This window comes from Anarrhichthys ocellatus, unplaced genomic scaffold (assembly GCF_004355925.1).
Source record: "Anarrhichthys ocellatus isolate YVR2014 unplaced genomic scaffold, GSC_Weel_1.0 scaffold24, whole genome shotgun sequence".
In the NCBI taxonomy this organism is placed as follows: Eukaryota; Metazoa; Chordata; class Actinopteri; order Perciformes; family Anarhichadidae; genus Anarrhichthys; species Anarrhichthys ocellatus.
The window spans coordinates 7,975,159-7,987,862 of record NW_022280054.1 but is presented as its reverse complement, the minus strand read 5'-3'; the positions used below and the strand labels follow the sequence as shown (position 1 = coordinate 7,987,862).

At 44.0% G+C, this 12,704-nt stretch overlaps 1 protein-coding gene across 2 annotated transcripts in view; it reads left to right on the top strand.

Moving 5' to 3' along the window:
- vaspb (vasodilator stimulated phosphoprotein b) overlaps positions 1-12,704 on the top strand; it is a 23,528-nt gene that overhangs the window by 7,542 nt on the left and 3,282 nt on the right. For both annotated transcript variants that reach the window (XM_031860648.1, XM_031860647.1), the window contains exons 2-7: positions 7,132-7,303; positions 9,291-9,471; positions 10,155-10,221; positions 11,629-11,741; positions 11,965-12,287; positions 12,536-12,657. In XM_031860648.1, the coding sequence (XP_031716508.1) occupies positions 7,132-7,303; positions 9,291-9,471; positions 10,155-10,221; positions 11,629-11,741; positions 11,965-12,287; positions 12,536-12,657 (978 nt within the window). The remainder of the gene's footprint in view (positions 1-7,131; positions 7,304-9,290; positions 9,472-10,154; positions 10,222-11,628; positions 11,742-11,964; positions 12,288-12,535; positions 12,658-12,704) is intronic.

Genomic DNA, 12,704 nt, shown 5'->3' with positions numbered 1-12,704 from the left:
TGTATGTATGTATATATGTGTATGTATGTATGTATATATGTGTATGTGTGTATATATGTGTATGTATGTATGTGTGTATATATGTGTATGTATGTGTATATGTGTGTATGTATATGTGTGTATGAGTGTGTGTGTGTATATATGTGTATGAGTGTGTGTATGTATGAGTGTGTGTGTGTGTGTGTGTGTATCTATTGTCATTGTTTTGTGCTTGCTTAGTGAAAAGGATCTGCTGAGGGTTGCTGAGATATCAAGTATCAGGCCTCATTTGTTTCAGCTTTCACATGTGAGACGAAAAAAATGTATCGTGAAGGTCTTTTTAGAGCGCTCGGCCATTGACTTGTTGTTCTGCTGATGGATTCGGCTTCCTTGGTGTAGTGCATTGTGCGGCTATTATCCAAGTAGTCACTATCTGTAAAGTAGACTGACGTCAAAGTCCACACACTCATGCCACTCAATGTCAGTGGGAGGCAGGTAATAATGATCTTTGAGTTGAGACATTTCTTCTCTAATGTGAAGGGAAGACTGTACAAGTCAGGACGGCTGAGGAAGAGTTTTTCCCTCACTGGATTGTTCTTCTCCAGAAAAGTAGACGCTTCCCTCCTCAGCCCGAGTCGAGGAGGAGGATGTGCTCCAACCTGTAAAAGGAATTGAGCTCAAGAGAGGAGGACAGAGGTGAGACGGTTCCAAATATGGGCATTGAGTGTACCAGTAGTGCCCACACACACACACACACACACACACACACTCCCTCAGAAGCAGGAAGGAATCCATCTCCACTCTTGTAGTGGTCACACACAACAAAATGTTCTTTGGCCAAAACGTCTTCAACTTTTCCACAATGCTGGATAAACGATGCCAGACAAAGGATGAGTCAGTGTTTAGAGAATGCTGAGGGTTTTTTGTTTTTTTTTCTTGGTAGAGGAGTTTCAGCTGAAGCTGTCGGACTCCATTTAAACAAAGATATTGAGAAGAAGAGGTGAAGAACGGCTGAGATGGCTTCGATGCCCGTTTCTGTGTAGCTGACTCGTGGAGGCAGAAAGCAGTAGCCCGCAGCCAGTGTGCGTGTGCGCGCTTTAGCAGCATGCTAGGACCTGTGTGAAAAGAAACAGGCGTGAGGAGAACGACAAAGCAAAGGGGGGTGAAGTTTGCAGTGGATTAAGGCAAAGCTAGCCCTAACCAAAGTCTAAAAGCTTTTCATTTTTTTATTTAGTCTTTACTTTAATAGTTAGGACGAGATAGAAAAACTACTCGCTTAACAAAAGTCTAAAATATATTTCATTCAAACCTCAGAAAGTCCTGTTTGCCCCCTGATTAAGTTCTTTAATTTCAGCAAGAAGAAAACCTGTTTCTTTCTTTCATATATGAAACATAAGAATTTTCAGAACAATTTGTGTTTAGATTGCTGGTTGTTTTTTACATTTGAAGAAAAGAAGCTGCATCAAAGGGAAGTTTATTCTTGTCTGGGCGTCGGGCTACACATTAACATTTATGGGACAGCTGGACAGGTACTGCACTTTGCAGTTTGAGAGCTTATCTTGTACCTGCTTTTACGGTCCATGAATGTCCCTCAATATTGACATGAGATACAAACAAAAGTTTTCATGAGGTGTATGCTGTTCACAGAGCTCACGTGGGCCCGTTTACATGGCCCGGGGCTGGTTTCAGGACAGCGTACTCCCAGATGACCGGGCCAGCGTCAACAGGCTGTATTGTCTGCTCTTTCCATGTCCGAGTCAGCACCACAGGTCGAGTACTTCACCACCTCAGCCCAGTGTGTGCACAATGAGAAGGCCAAACCCCTGATTTCAAAGGACAATTTGGTCTCTTGCAAATATGGAAATAACGATGAAGCACATGTTGTGATGCCACGCTTTGTGAACATGCAGCGTAGCTTTCACTATGGTGTATAGAGTTGAGCTTTCTCACGCATACACATGCTGTGTTTTCCCATGATGCCTCTCTGTAACACTTCCTCTTCTCACTTCTGTCTGTTTGTGTTTCTGTCTCGAACGTGACTTTACCTTCACGTGTCTCATCTCTGGATGTGCTGTGAAGGGGAAAGTTTCACACATGAATGAGATGTTGGTTAAAATCAATGTGTGTGTGTGTGTGTGTGTGTGTGTGTGTGTGTGTGTATATATATATGTGTATAGTTTTGCGGTTACCATAACATTCCAAAAGAATTCCAAAAGAGTTCACCTGTATATTATAACTGCAACAACATTGTCGTTGTACACATGATACAGAGGCATTTAAAGCGGTGCTTGTTTGACTATCGGCTGTAAAAAGTGATCTCTATTTTCAGAGGCTGTGAAGGGGAGGGAGGAAGTGGTTCGGTTAGACACAGACTATTAAGTGACTTATTGTTAGTCGCCGTCTGGTTTGAATATATGACGTTGAACCGTTGGGGAAGAAGACACATATCGAATGAATCACTGTTTGTTCATCTATGGTTCACTAATTCAAATATGACACCTGTGTCTCTGTTTATGTTTCACGTTTGGCCTCGAGTCAATTATGAAAGCTGTGAGGAAGCAAACCTTCTGTTGGTGAGACATATTCTTTGGTCGTTGGGCATGAGTTACTCCTGCAGGTTTCTGTTATCTTTTTTTTTTTTTTTACCACAGAGAACGAGACTTATTCCTGGAGGCACGACCTGGACATCATTAATAAATGATAGTTGGCTATAGTTGTGAGGGCGAAAGAGGGTTTTCAAATAGAGGTATTCTTCGCTCCTGGAGGAGAAAGAAGTCTGATGAATTAGGAGGGACAGTGAGCTGAGACAAATGATTTTACTCCACTCAGTGTCGAGACAACACTGTGTTACTTCACTGTGTCTTCAGGGCGGATGACTGTATATCATGTGTGCCATTTTTGCTCCGTGAAACAGTCTCATGATGCATGTGCTCCTGTACATGTCACTGTAAGTTAGGCCTTCTAATCCCTGCACCAAATATAATAATGAACCGTGGAGTCGTGTGTCTGCGTGAAGAGACATCTCTCGACCGATGGTGGCACTTCTGTACAGCATTTAAGTCTGAGAGAATGGTGGGGGAAGTAGAGAAGCGTGGTGGGAGGGTCAGGTAAGAGGAGGAGGAGGAGGAGGAGGAGGAGGAGGAGGAAGAGACGAGCCACTGGGCCTGACTGTACTTGCCAGCACATTTGGGGAAAAGCACTGAGAGCACAGCCTTATACAGACATTTCCAAGAGAGCGTGTGCCCAGGCTGTGCACCGCGGCTTCCTGTTAACCCCTGACTTACCGAGAACCCACACAGGGATGAGGTCTTGAAGATGGGGGGGGGGTTCAGTTTTTGTGGGTTTTTTTTTTAAGAATATACATGCAGTTTGAATATCATCTTGGTGAATCCTGTGCTGAAGTCCTTTTGCTTTAGGTATTTGGTGGCTCAGATCCCTCCCAGAGCATCGGCCAGTGAACCTATTTGTGCTTAAGAGAAAACCTCTTAAGCTAACTAAGTGACCAGTTGACTTAGCTCCACAGCCAGCGTCACTGGTGGTCTTCATCGGAGGAAGGACAGGAATAGATAGTTTGTGATCACGCCTGTCACCAGTTTTTATTCCAGTGCTGAAACCCAGTCCAGTCAGATCCAGCTGTGAGTCTTCTTCTACCCAGTGGACCGGGTCACCACATGGACACACGTGCTGGCAGGTTGACGGGTGCGAGGGTGCGTGCGGGTGCTCGTCTTCATGCGCGTGTTTGCCGCACGCTTTTAGCGCCTCGGTGTCCGTAGTTCTATCAATAATGCATTGGCTCACTCTCGGTCTCGCTCCTGAGCCCTGGCTTTCTCTGCCATTAAATATGCATCCGTTTCCCAGTCCGAAGTCTCTGTCCCCCTTCGCAGTTCCGATAAGCCCTCTCTGCCCCGCACATCAACAGCAGGCTGGATGCAGATGATGCAGTGAGATCGGAGAGCGCTGCAGTATTTATCCATCCAGCCCGAAGTGATTGATGGCCGTTGAGTGTTGATTTAAGGCCAAAGTCAAATTTGAACCCATTTCCAGAGTGCTTTCTCTCCCTTGAATTTGTATTCGTTGTTGTCAAAATGTTAATGTGACTTAGTTTATCTAAGATATTAACAGTAACAACCCGTTGGGATGTGACTTTGACAGGCCGTGCCAAACAGAGAATCAAAGATCATAGTTTTGTGAAAACATCCTGTTGCAATATTTTGGCATAAATGCATGGCGATGACATTCATAGTAAGGACCCCTCCAACTAGTTTTATATTTATTTATTTATCATTTTTACCAATATGTGAACCAAGCGAGACATTGTAAATTTAAAAAATAAACAAACGTATCAGTGCTATTTTGCGTACAAAGTATGTACTGGAGCATTGTTCTACATTATCCCAAATATTTATTTTTCATATCTGTAATGCGGCATACAGTACATGCAGATGCAACATGTCTATAATGGGCTGAAATCTGCATCAATTCTGTCATCTCTCAACAAGAAAGTGAATAAGCATATTTCCCAAAACATCAAACTATTCCTTCACAGTGCAGTACTAAAAGCCTTGGTCTTTTCTGTTGCTTTGTCATAAGCTTGCCTATTGAAATGTACAAACTGTGTGCTATGTTTGTTCAGTTTTGTTTGCTTTTGCCCAACCAATTTATCTCTCTACCTCATTTAGCATAGACCATTCCTATGTCAACCAGATTCATCCCACATCCCACTACTGTCTGTATTTACATATTTTCTGTGACTTCTAACCTGTCCAAACTGTTGAAGATTAGGTCCCGCCTCATTACATGCCTCTCGACTGATAGTGCACAGGGCTTGCCCTTAACGCTTGCCCTGGGCAAGTAAACTCTAATGTTCTGGCAAGGCCTCATGCAGGTGAAAAATATATGTGATCTCTATTAGGGATCGGCCGATATTCAGTAAACATCTGTGTTGCATTCGGCTGAAGGAGAGCGGGTTAACGTTGGCTGTATGCGGCCGGTGGGCAACACAGTCCTGCTTGGCTAAGTAACGGAGATTACAGTAAAACAAGTGTTGCATTGATTTTCATTATGGTGCATTCATGCTCTACTAAAAAAAACGAGTATTGGGCAATGGTAAATTATAACGTGTTCAAATGTAATCTTGTAAAATGTTGTTCCAGGCTTGAAACTTAAATAAATATAGTTGTTTGAAGTAGATCAATTTAAAATGGATAATATTAAAGAGGGAATTATGACCTGTTTAACTTCCTAACACTAGGATTATGCATCTGAGATGTATGTTTTGTGCATTAATACATTTCAAAAATTGTCCAAAACCGTGTTGTTTGGCAAGTAAAACATCTCAGCTACTTCTCTGTTTGACCAATAGAAATGCAGACACACAAATTACACAAAACTAGTAGTTAAAAGTTATCGCTGCCATATGTTTGTCAAAATACAAGAATTACAAGTAAAGTGCAAAACATCTGCAAAAATCTCTCTAGCTGCAGTTTGTCAAAAAAGTTACTATTAAAATTGTACCAACATTGACTGTAGCACAGTTATTAGATGTGTGGCAAATATGTTTTTAAGTTCATATAATACACGTTTATGTGATTGACAGCAACCCCAGAACTATCTGCTGTGTTGTCAAATGTCAACTACATTAGGAAAATACCGGACTTATGTGCGCGTGTGCCATATAGATTGTTCAGGCTGAGTCGGTCCTTATTTGGCAGTGTTGGCAACAGGAAGTGGGTTGTGGCTTTGGTGCTGTGTCACTAGAAGGAGCAGATTGTATCAGAGGCGAGACAGATGGAGGGAGAGGGGGGAAGACATGGATTAGGGGACTATGGTTAGAGCTCAGGGGGCACATGAGGAGAGGAAGGGGGGGATTGGTAAAAAATATATATAGAATTGTAATTGACAGCCACATTTGTTACTGTGTTTAGGCCATGGTTGTGGTGTAGGATTATTTGTGGTATTCTCTTCTACAATGAACGATTAAAGTTCTCTTTAGATCTCGGTGTCTGGTATGCAAATGCACTCACTCTGCAGCTACCTAAACTTGCATATTCCTGAAAGTGTTGTAAATCGTGTGTGTATTCCCGCCTGCATGCGACTATGAATACGCGTTTTGTCACTGATCAAACAGCACACGTCTTCTTGCAAAGTGTGTGGAGGTGGAGGTTGATGCAGAGCAGGTGGGAGATTGCAGCGCCTCGTCTCTTTGGCGGAGCTCCGCACAACTTCCCGTCTTTGTCGGCCTCCATTGTTGTCTCGCCTTCCATCTTGTTTGGCATCGAGCTAATCTCTTTCTCCTCTCAAATCAGCACTTCTCTGCACTCCGTCTCTTAGTCTTTCACCTTGCTTTGACATATATGGTAGGACACGGGTAGAGGAGGTCCTAAACTTTGGCCCATCCGGAGAGTGTGGGGTAGTTCTCTGTGGCCAGAGAGACACTGTATGACTATCAGCAACACTCGACGTGTTCACAAACTATACTCTGATACATCTGCTGTACGTTTTGTGTCCTTGCACTCTTGCAGAGGCAATGTGTTGGGACAGTGTGAAACCTCAAGAGGAAGAACTGAGTGTTTGTCCATCCGATGTCTTCAGTTCTTTCCAGCTGCAGTCTACACTACATATCATTTAATGGCATTTCAAAGTGGTGAAATAAAGAATTATGTTCAAATTATAGATAATTGTTTTGTTTTTTACATTGTAATCTGGTATAACATTTGATATTACACAATCATACACAATGCACAATCATTTCCGCTCTTTTACACTCAACTCTGTGTGTATTCACTGAAACTGAAGTTCAAGCACATAACTTGTTCCTCTCTCGGGGCAAAATAGAAAATAAATCTATAGATATAACCCTTGAAGATCCTTTTAAGCTTATAGATCTAAAGACCATGTTTGTGGTAGCGACCACAAAGATCATTGGCAATATCTTTTGTCGGCTGAGTGACTACCACTAATCCCCGTTTCATGTTTGTGCCAATGTTGTTGTTTTTTGCAGTTACCAGTACAAAAGTGATGTTTTGTGTTGTGTCGGCTTTGACAAACAAACAAAATGATGCACGTCTCAGAACCTTTATACCCCTTAAAGTCATCTCAACGTTTCTTGATTGTAATGAATGTTCTCTTCCTGTCCTGCTCTCTGTCTCTCAGTGAGTCGAGTATTTGCCAGGCTCGGGCCACTGTGATGATCTACGACGATGGCAATAAGAAGTGGCTGCCGGCGGGCACTGGACCGCAGGCCTTCAGCCGAGTCCAGATCTATCACAACCCTTCCACCAATGCCTTCAGGATAGTGGGACGCAAGATGCAGACGGACCAGCAGGTACATCTGCTAGCTTGAAGTGTGTGTGTGTGTGTGTGTGTGTGTGTGTGTGTGTGTGTGTGTGTGGCTCATCTTTCTGCGTCCGTCATGTGGCTCGTGGGCGTCTGTTGTCTACTGTGAGGGCCTCGGGGTGTATGAATAAGCAGGCAAGTGTGAGACGGTCTATCTTTGTATGTGCCCGTTCATTCACATTATCGCCATATAGAGAACATTTATTGTACGTACTGTGATCATTTCATCAGCAGTACCAGAGAAGACATTGTTGTCAATCGCTCCAGGACTTTATTGCTTGTTTTAATTGCATTTGTTTTGTCAATTAGTTACTTTGTATATATGACAGCCTGGACCGCGTCCCAGCAAAATATTTAGAGCACCTCCAACATATCACACATATCTGGTGACACGCTGAACTATCACGTCAGAGTTTATGGTTTCACAGTTTCAGCAGAGGCAAGAGTACCTCACGTCTACGGGTATATTTCATTTAATTTGATTGTTAATCTTGATGTAAGGAGAGTGAGAGAGGCTGCAATCTGTTGTGTAGCAGTAGTTACTGTCTTGTGTTTTTGGAATAAGGGAGCCATTATACATTGTGTGTATATATATATATATCAAGATGATGTTAGTTATGTTGCCCAGCCACACGACACAGAATATGTTTGATAGTCAGCCTTGAATTAGCCTCTTAAGCATGCACACATCATGTGTTGAGTTTTGTCCTTTATTTTTTAGTCTAACCTAAAGCTGAACATGTGGCGTTCATTTTGGGCATGATGTGTGCTTAGTGAGAAGAGAGACTGTTCTTCGGACGTGATAATCTACAGGCATGTTGGAAAAGGAGAACAAAGAGGGTTTCCTTGTCGTTATCACCAGATTCTGACTCACCAGATATCACCAGATAAAGGTGGGCAGACTCCAAGTGAAAGCGCCGGGTGAACTGAGTTTGGGCGGCTCTACTCTCGACTACGCCCCTCTCTCTCCCTGCTGCCTCGGTGTCTCTCTCCTTCTTTAAACATTCAGGACTCCAAAGTGTTCCCCAGAGACGGCTCTTAAAGTGGATGATGTTTCCTGGGATAGTTAACCCGTTCAACCATTTCCTGTGACAATTTAGGAATGACGCCTGACACCCAATGAGGACTCTATATTTGTGTCTAATGGAGACATGCAATGTGGTTTCGGATGGTGCTGGATGAGATCACAGGGGAAGCTAATGAGAGAGAATATAGCGTGGCTGTGTTTTCTCTCTCCTTCCATGTTCCCTAATGTTCTCTCTCGGCTCTGCCTGCATGTAGAGTAACTTTTAGTTGTTTTTACGCTCGTCTTTTCAATTTGCTTTGTGCGTCCCAGCCTAATTGTATGATTGAACTTCATTGAAAGTGGAACCATGGTGTTATTGTTTTTCTGTAGACATTCAGGCTATTTAAACATGCTGCTTTCTTTCACTGAAAACAGGAAATGGAATCTCCCCCATTTCATCCTTTTAGTTTCTGTCATCCTCAGTCTGCCCCTCTTGCCTTTCTGACAGGATTGTGGAGAGGTTAGGAATGCCACACTGTCTGCAGTGGCAGCTGAACTTGCAACCCTGTTTTTAGTGCATGTTGCTCGCTACGATATTTACCCTGACGGGGTCTCCTCTCCTCTCTGCTCTGTGGAATCCAGAGGCTGTTAAACAAATAGTGAAATGGCGCATCAGCACATTCAGGCAACACTCAAACCCGGAACATTTTTCCCCTTGTGGTTCATAGGCTTCACGCCACCTGCTGGGTGGACTATAAACCAGGATAATCCAACCAAAATAAAGCAGACAGTTTGATTGGGCGGGGGGGGTGGATTTGTTGTTTTTCTAGGAAGCTTCTAGAAACTATCCTTTTATTTCTTCGCGCCAATTGTTTGAATGTGGACAAAAGGCCACAAAAGTACTAATTTGGCTCACCATTGCTCCCAAAAAGAATCCTTGTGTCGATCATCTGTCCTCTTCCCTCTCCAGGTGGTTATAAACTGTCCCATTGTGAAAGGTCTCAAGTACAACCAGGCCACAAACAATTTCCACCAGTGGCGGGATGCCCGGCAGGTGTGGGGCCTCAACTTCGGCAGCAAAGAGGACGCTAATCTTTTTGCCAATGGCATGGCTCATGCTCTGGAGGTGCTCACCTCCATGGCAGACGCAGGTAAATGAGTTCGCACAAGATTCACAGTTCCATCAGAATCCGAAGCTAATTGAGATTCAACTTCAAGTCCATGAAAAGGGAAATGAAACCGTAACAGGAATAGAAAATGGTTATTTTTATTATGCTGCAAATCCTTTTGGTCTCAACTAATGGAGATTAAATCTCGTACATAATTATTCTGCCCTAATCCATGTCTCAGATATAGGAAACTTATTCCAATAGTTTTTTTGCAGAACTCTTTTTCTTTGTCCAAAAACGTAATGAGAACAGGTATGTTATTTTAGTCTTTCTGTTTGTTTACACCAGCTGGCTGTTTAGATCCAATCTGATCCTTTACGTGTTTTTGTTTTGTTTAACCGTGAACTAAATAGAAGAAATGCTGCATTTTAAGAGCTCTGAACCCAACCGCAATGAATGACCTTAAAATATATTAAAGGTACAGCGCCCTTCTTGGTCCCTCTGTAGTATCATGTCTGTCTCCACCATACTCAGACTTTGCACGTTCAGCTGCCTGGGTAGAAAAGGTGTGTACACTAATAAAAGCACATAAACAGTTGGATACAATTCAAAGAGTGTCATCAAATACAAATCAGAAAGTGTTTAGAATTCACAGCAATGTATGCATGTTCTTTAATCTTGTTTATTTTCATCAGGAATGTTTTTTCTGTGTTGTGTTTCGGCAGGCTATTCAACCCTCCCCCGCCCAGTGTCAAATGGACCTACTCCAGAAGAGCTTGAACAACAGAGAAGGTACCTTCAGGCTTCCTCTAAATGGAACCTGCCTTTATTTTACTGTGCTGATTATAATAAACCGCTGGCCACATTTTATTAGAAATCCACTTGGATGTCTTCTGGGCCTGATTCAGCAAAAAGAAAATGAATGTATCCAGTTGTTAACCCTGACAACATGGCCAGGTTTGTTCTAGGTTTGCAGAGAGATGAACAATGTCAATATTTGTTTTATGAAGATTTTCTTTGGAAGCAAGTCGTTTGTGTAGACAAGTTGGCTGTCCTGTAAGGCCATGTGAAGTGTATGTTTCTAACAGAAGCAAACTATCCTCTGGGTCTAGTTGCATAACATCCAATAGCAAGTCAAGCTGTCTTGGCTTTGGAGTAGTCCTGTTTGCACACACGCATACATAGAGGATTTGATGGCATTAGACAGACAGTGCTAAACCCTCTGTCAGCCCCTGTAGGTTAAAGGTTAAAAAGACAGCAAGGCGGACACCTCGCATCAACCTTCACCGTCTCTCCATCCATCTAGCTGTGTCTCCCGCGAGACCCGACGCGGTGTCACCGTGCATGCCTCGGCATTAACCTTTTAATCCCATTTAGACTAAAAGGTAATATGTTGCCCAGTAGGGGAGGCTTTGTGATTGGCTAGAGGGACTGTCTGTCAACTTCTAAGCTGTCCCAGTGGTTGATGACATACTGTAGCTTAGGGAGCCTTTGAAAAGCCCTTTTGAAATCCAGCATGGATGCAGGTGTTGGTGGATATAATTTGCATTGATGCTTTTAGGTCTGATGAACGTAGATTCACGATATTATTCACCATTGTCGAATGGCTGTCGCAAAAAAAATCTGAAAAACATAAGGACGTCATATCCCTTCCCCCCTTTCCTGGGCACTCTGCCTAAGTGGATCAGCTGTGCTTTAAATCACAGCGACTCTCGCATTGTGTGCATGCTTGTGTGTGTGGACCTGTACATTTTTGAGTTAGGTGCACATTGTACGTGTGCTGTTCAGTAAACAGCTGTTGTGAGTGGCAGATGTGATGAGGGAGAGGGGAGGGAGCAGTAGTGAATCAGGCCACCGTGTCCAGCTGTGGACTTTTCAGTGGAAGGCAAATCAGAAGCTACGAAATCCACCTCTCATTCTTCTACAGAGGCCGGTGTATTGAAAACAAATCCCGATTATAGCTCTTCACACCAGTGCCAAAAACTATAATTAGACGGGAGTTGTTTGAACACAATGGCTGTTGCATTCATAATCAAATAATTTGGACATTTACACATAAATTGGGAATGGCTGAGAGCCAGCACTGCCCATCATGTCCCCTTTGCCAACTTACCGCTTTGTTTATCTGTCCTGTTCGTCCACTGATTTATTTTGTTTGCATACATTTGCCGCTGACAGATGTGTTTGTTTTGCGCGTAGATTGGAGCAGCAGAAGCTGGAACAGCAGGAACGAGAGCGCCAGGAACGGGAGAGACAGGAGCGGGAGAGACAGGAAAGAGAGAGACTGGAGAGAGAGAGACAAGCTGCTGCAGGTCAGGAAGCACCTGGGCTGGTCAACACAACTCCACCTCACTCCAATATAGTACAGTCTTAGAGACTTTTATTAAGTGGACACCGTTTCTTAAGGCCCCCACCACACACATTGCGTTACAGGCACCTTGCATACTGTGCGTCTAATATATCTTGGGCACACATTTTTTAGCATGTCATATATAGTTTGGGAATGCTTACTGATGGTGCCTTTCTGTGTTTTAGTCTCTATGCCTCCACCTCCACCGCTGGCCACTGGAGGCCCTCCTCCTCCACCGGGCCCTCCACCACCCCCTGGCCCTCCACCACCCCCTGGCCCTCCTCTGTCTATTGGCGTCCCTCCCCCGCCTGGACCACCACCTCCGCCGGCCCCGCCCCTGCCCTCCCTCGGAGGAGGAGGAGGTGGCAATAGTGGTGGTAGTGGTGGTAGTGGTGGTGGTGGTGGAGGAGGAGGAGGTGGAGGAGATGGTGACGGTGATGGCGGGGGATTTGGAGGAGGGGGCTTGGCAGCTGCCATAGCAGGAGCTAAACTCCGCAAAGTATCAAAGGTGAGTAAATGATACTTTTGACAGTCCCGTTGCTTTGTAACTGCTTTTAAAGGAAGGTGAGCTGGACTCTAGTTGAATCCATTATGTGCTTCTCTAATAACACAAATAGAATGCTGCTGCTGTATTGATCCATTGTTCCTGCTGGTGTAGCTATGAAACCTGCATCCGTCAGTGTTTATTGAGTCATCGTGCCTACACAGTATGTCTGCTGAACTCTTCTGTATCTTTTTGCTATTTGCTGCCCTCAGCAGGAGGACGGAGCTCCTGCAACACCAATAGGCAGAGCCGACCCCAGCCGCAGCAGCGCCTCTTCTGGCGGAGGAGGTGGAGGGGGTTTGATGGGTGAAATGAGTGCCATCTTGGCACGAAGGTGTGTGTGTGTGTGTGTGTGTGTGTGTGTGTGTGTGTGTGTGTGTG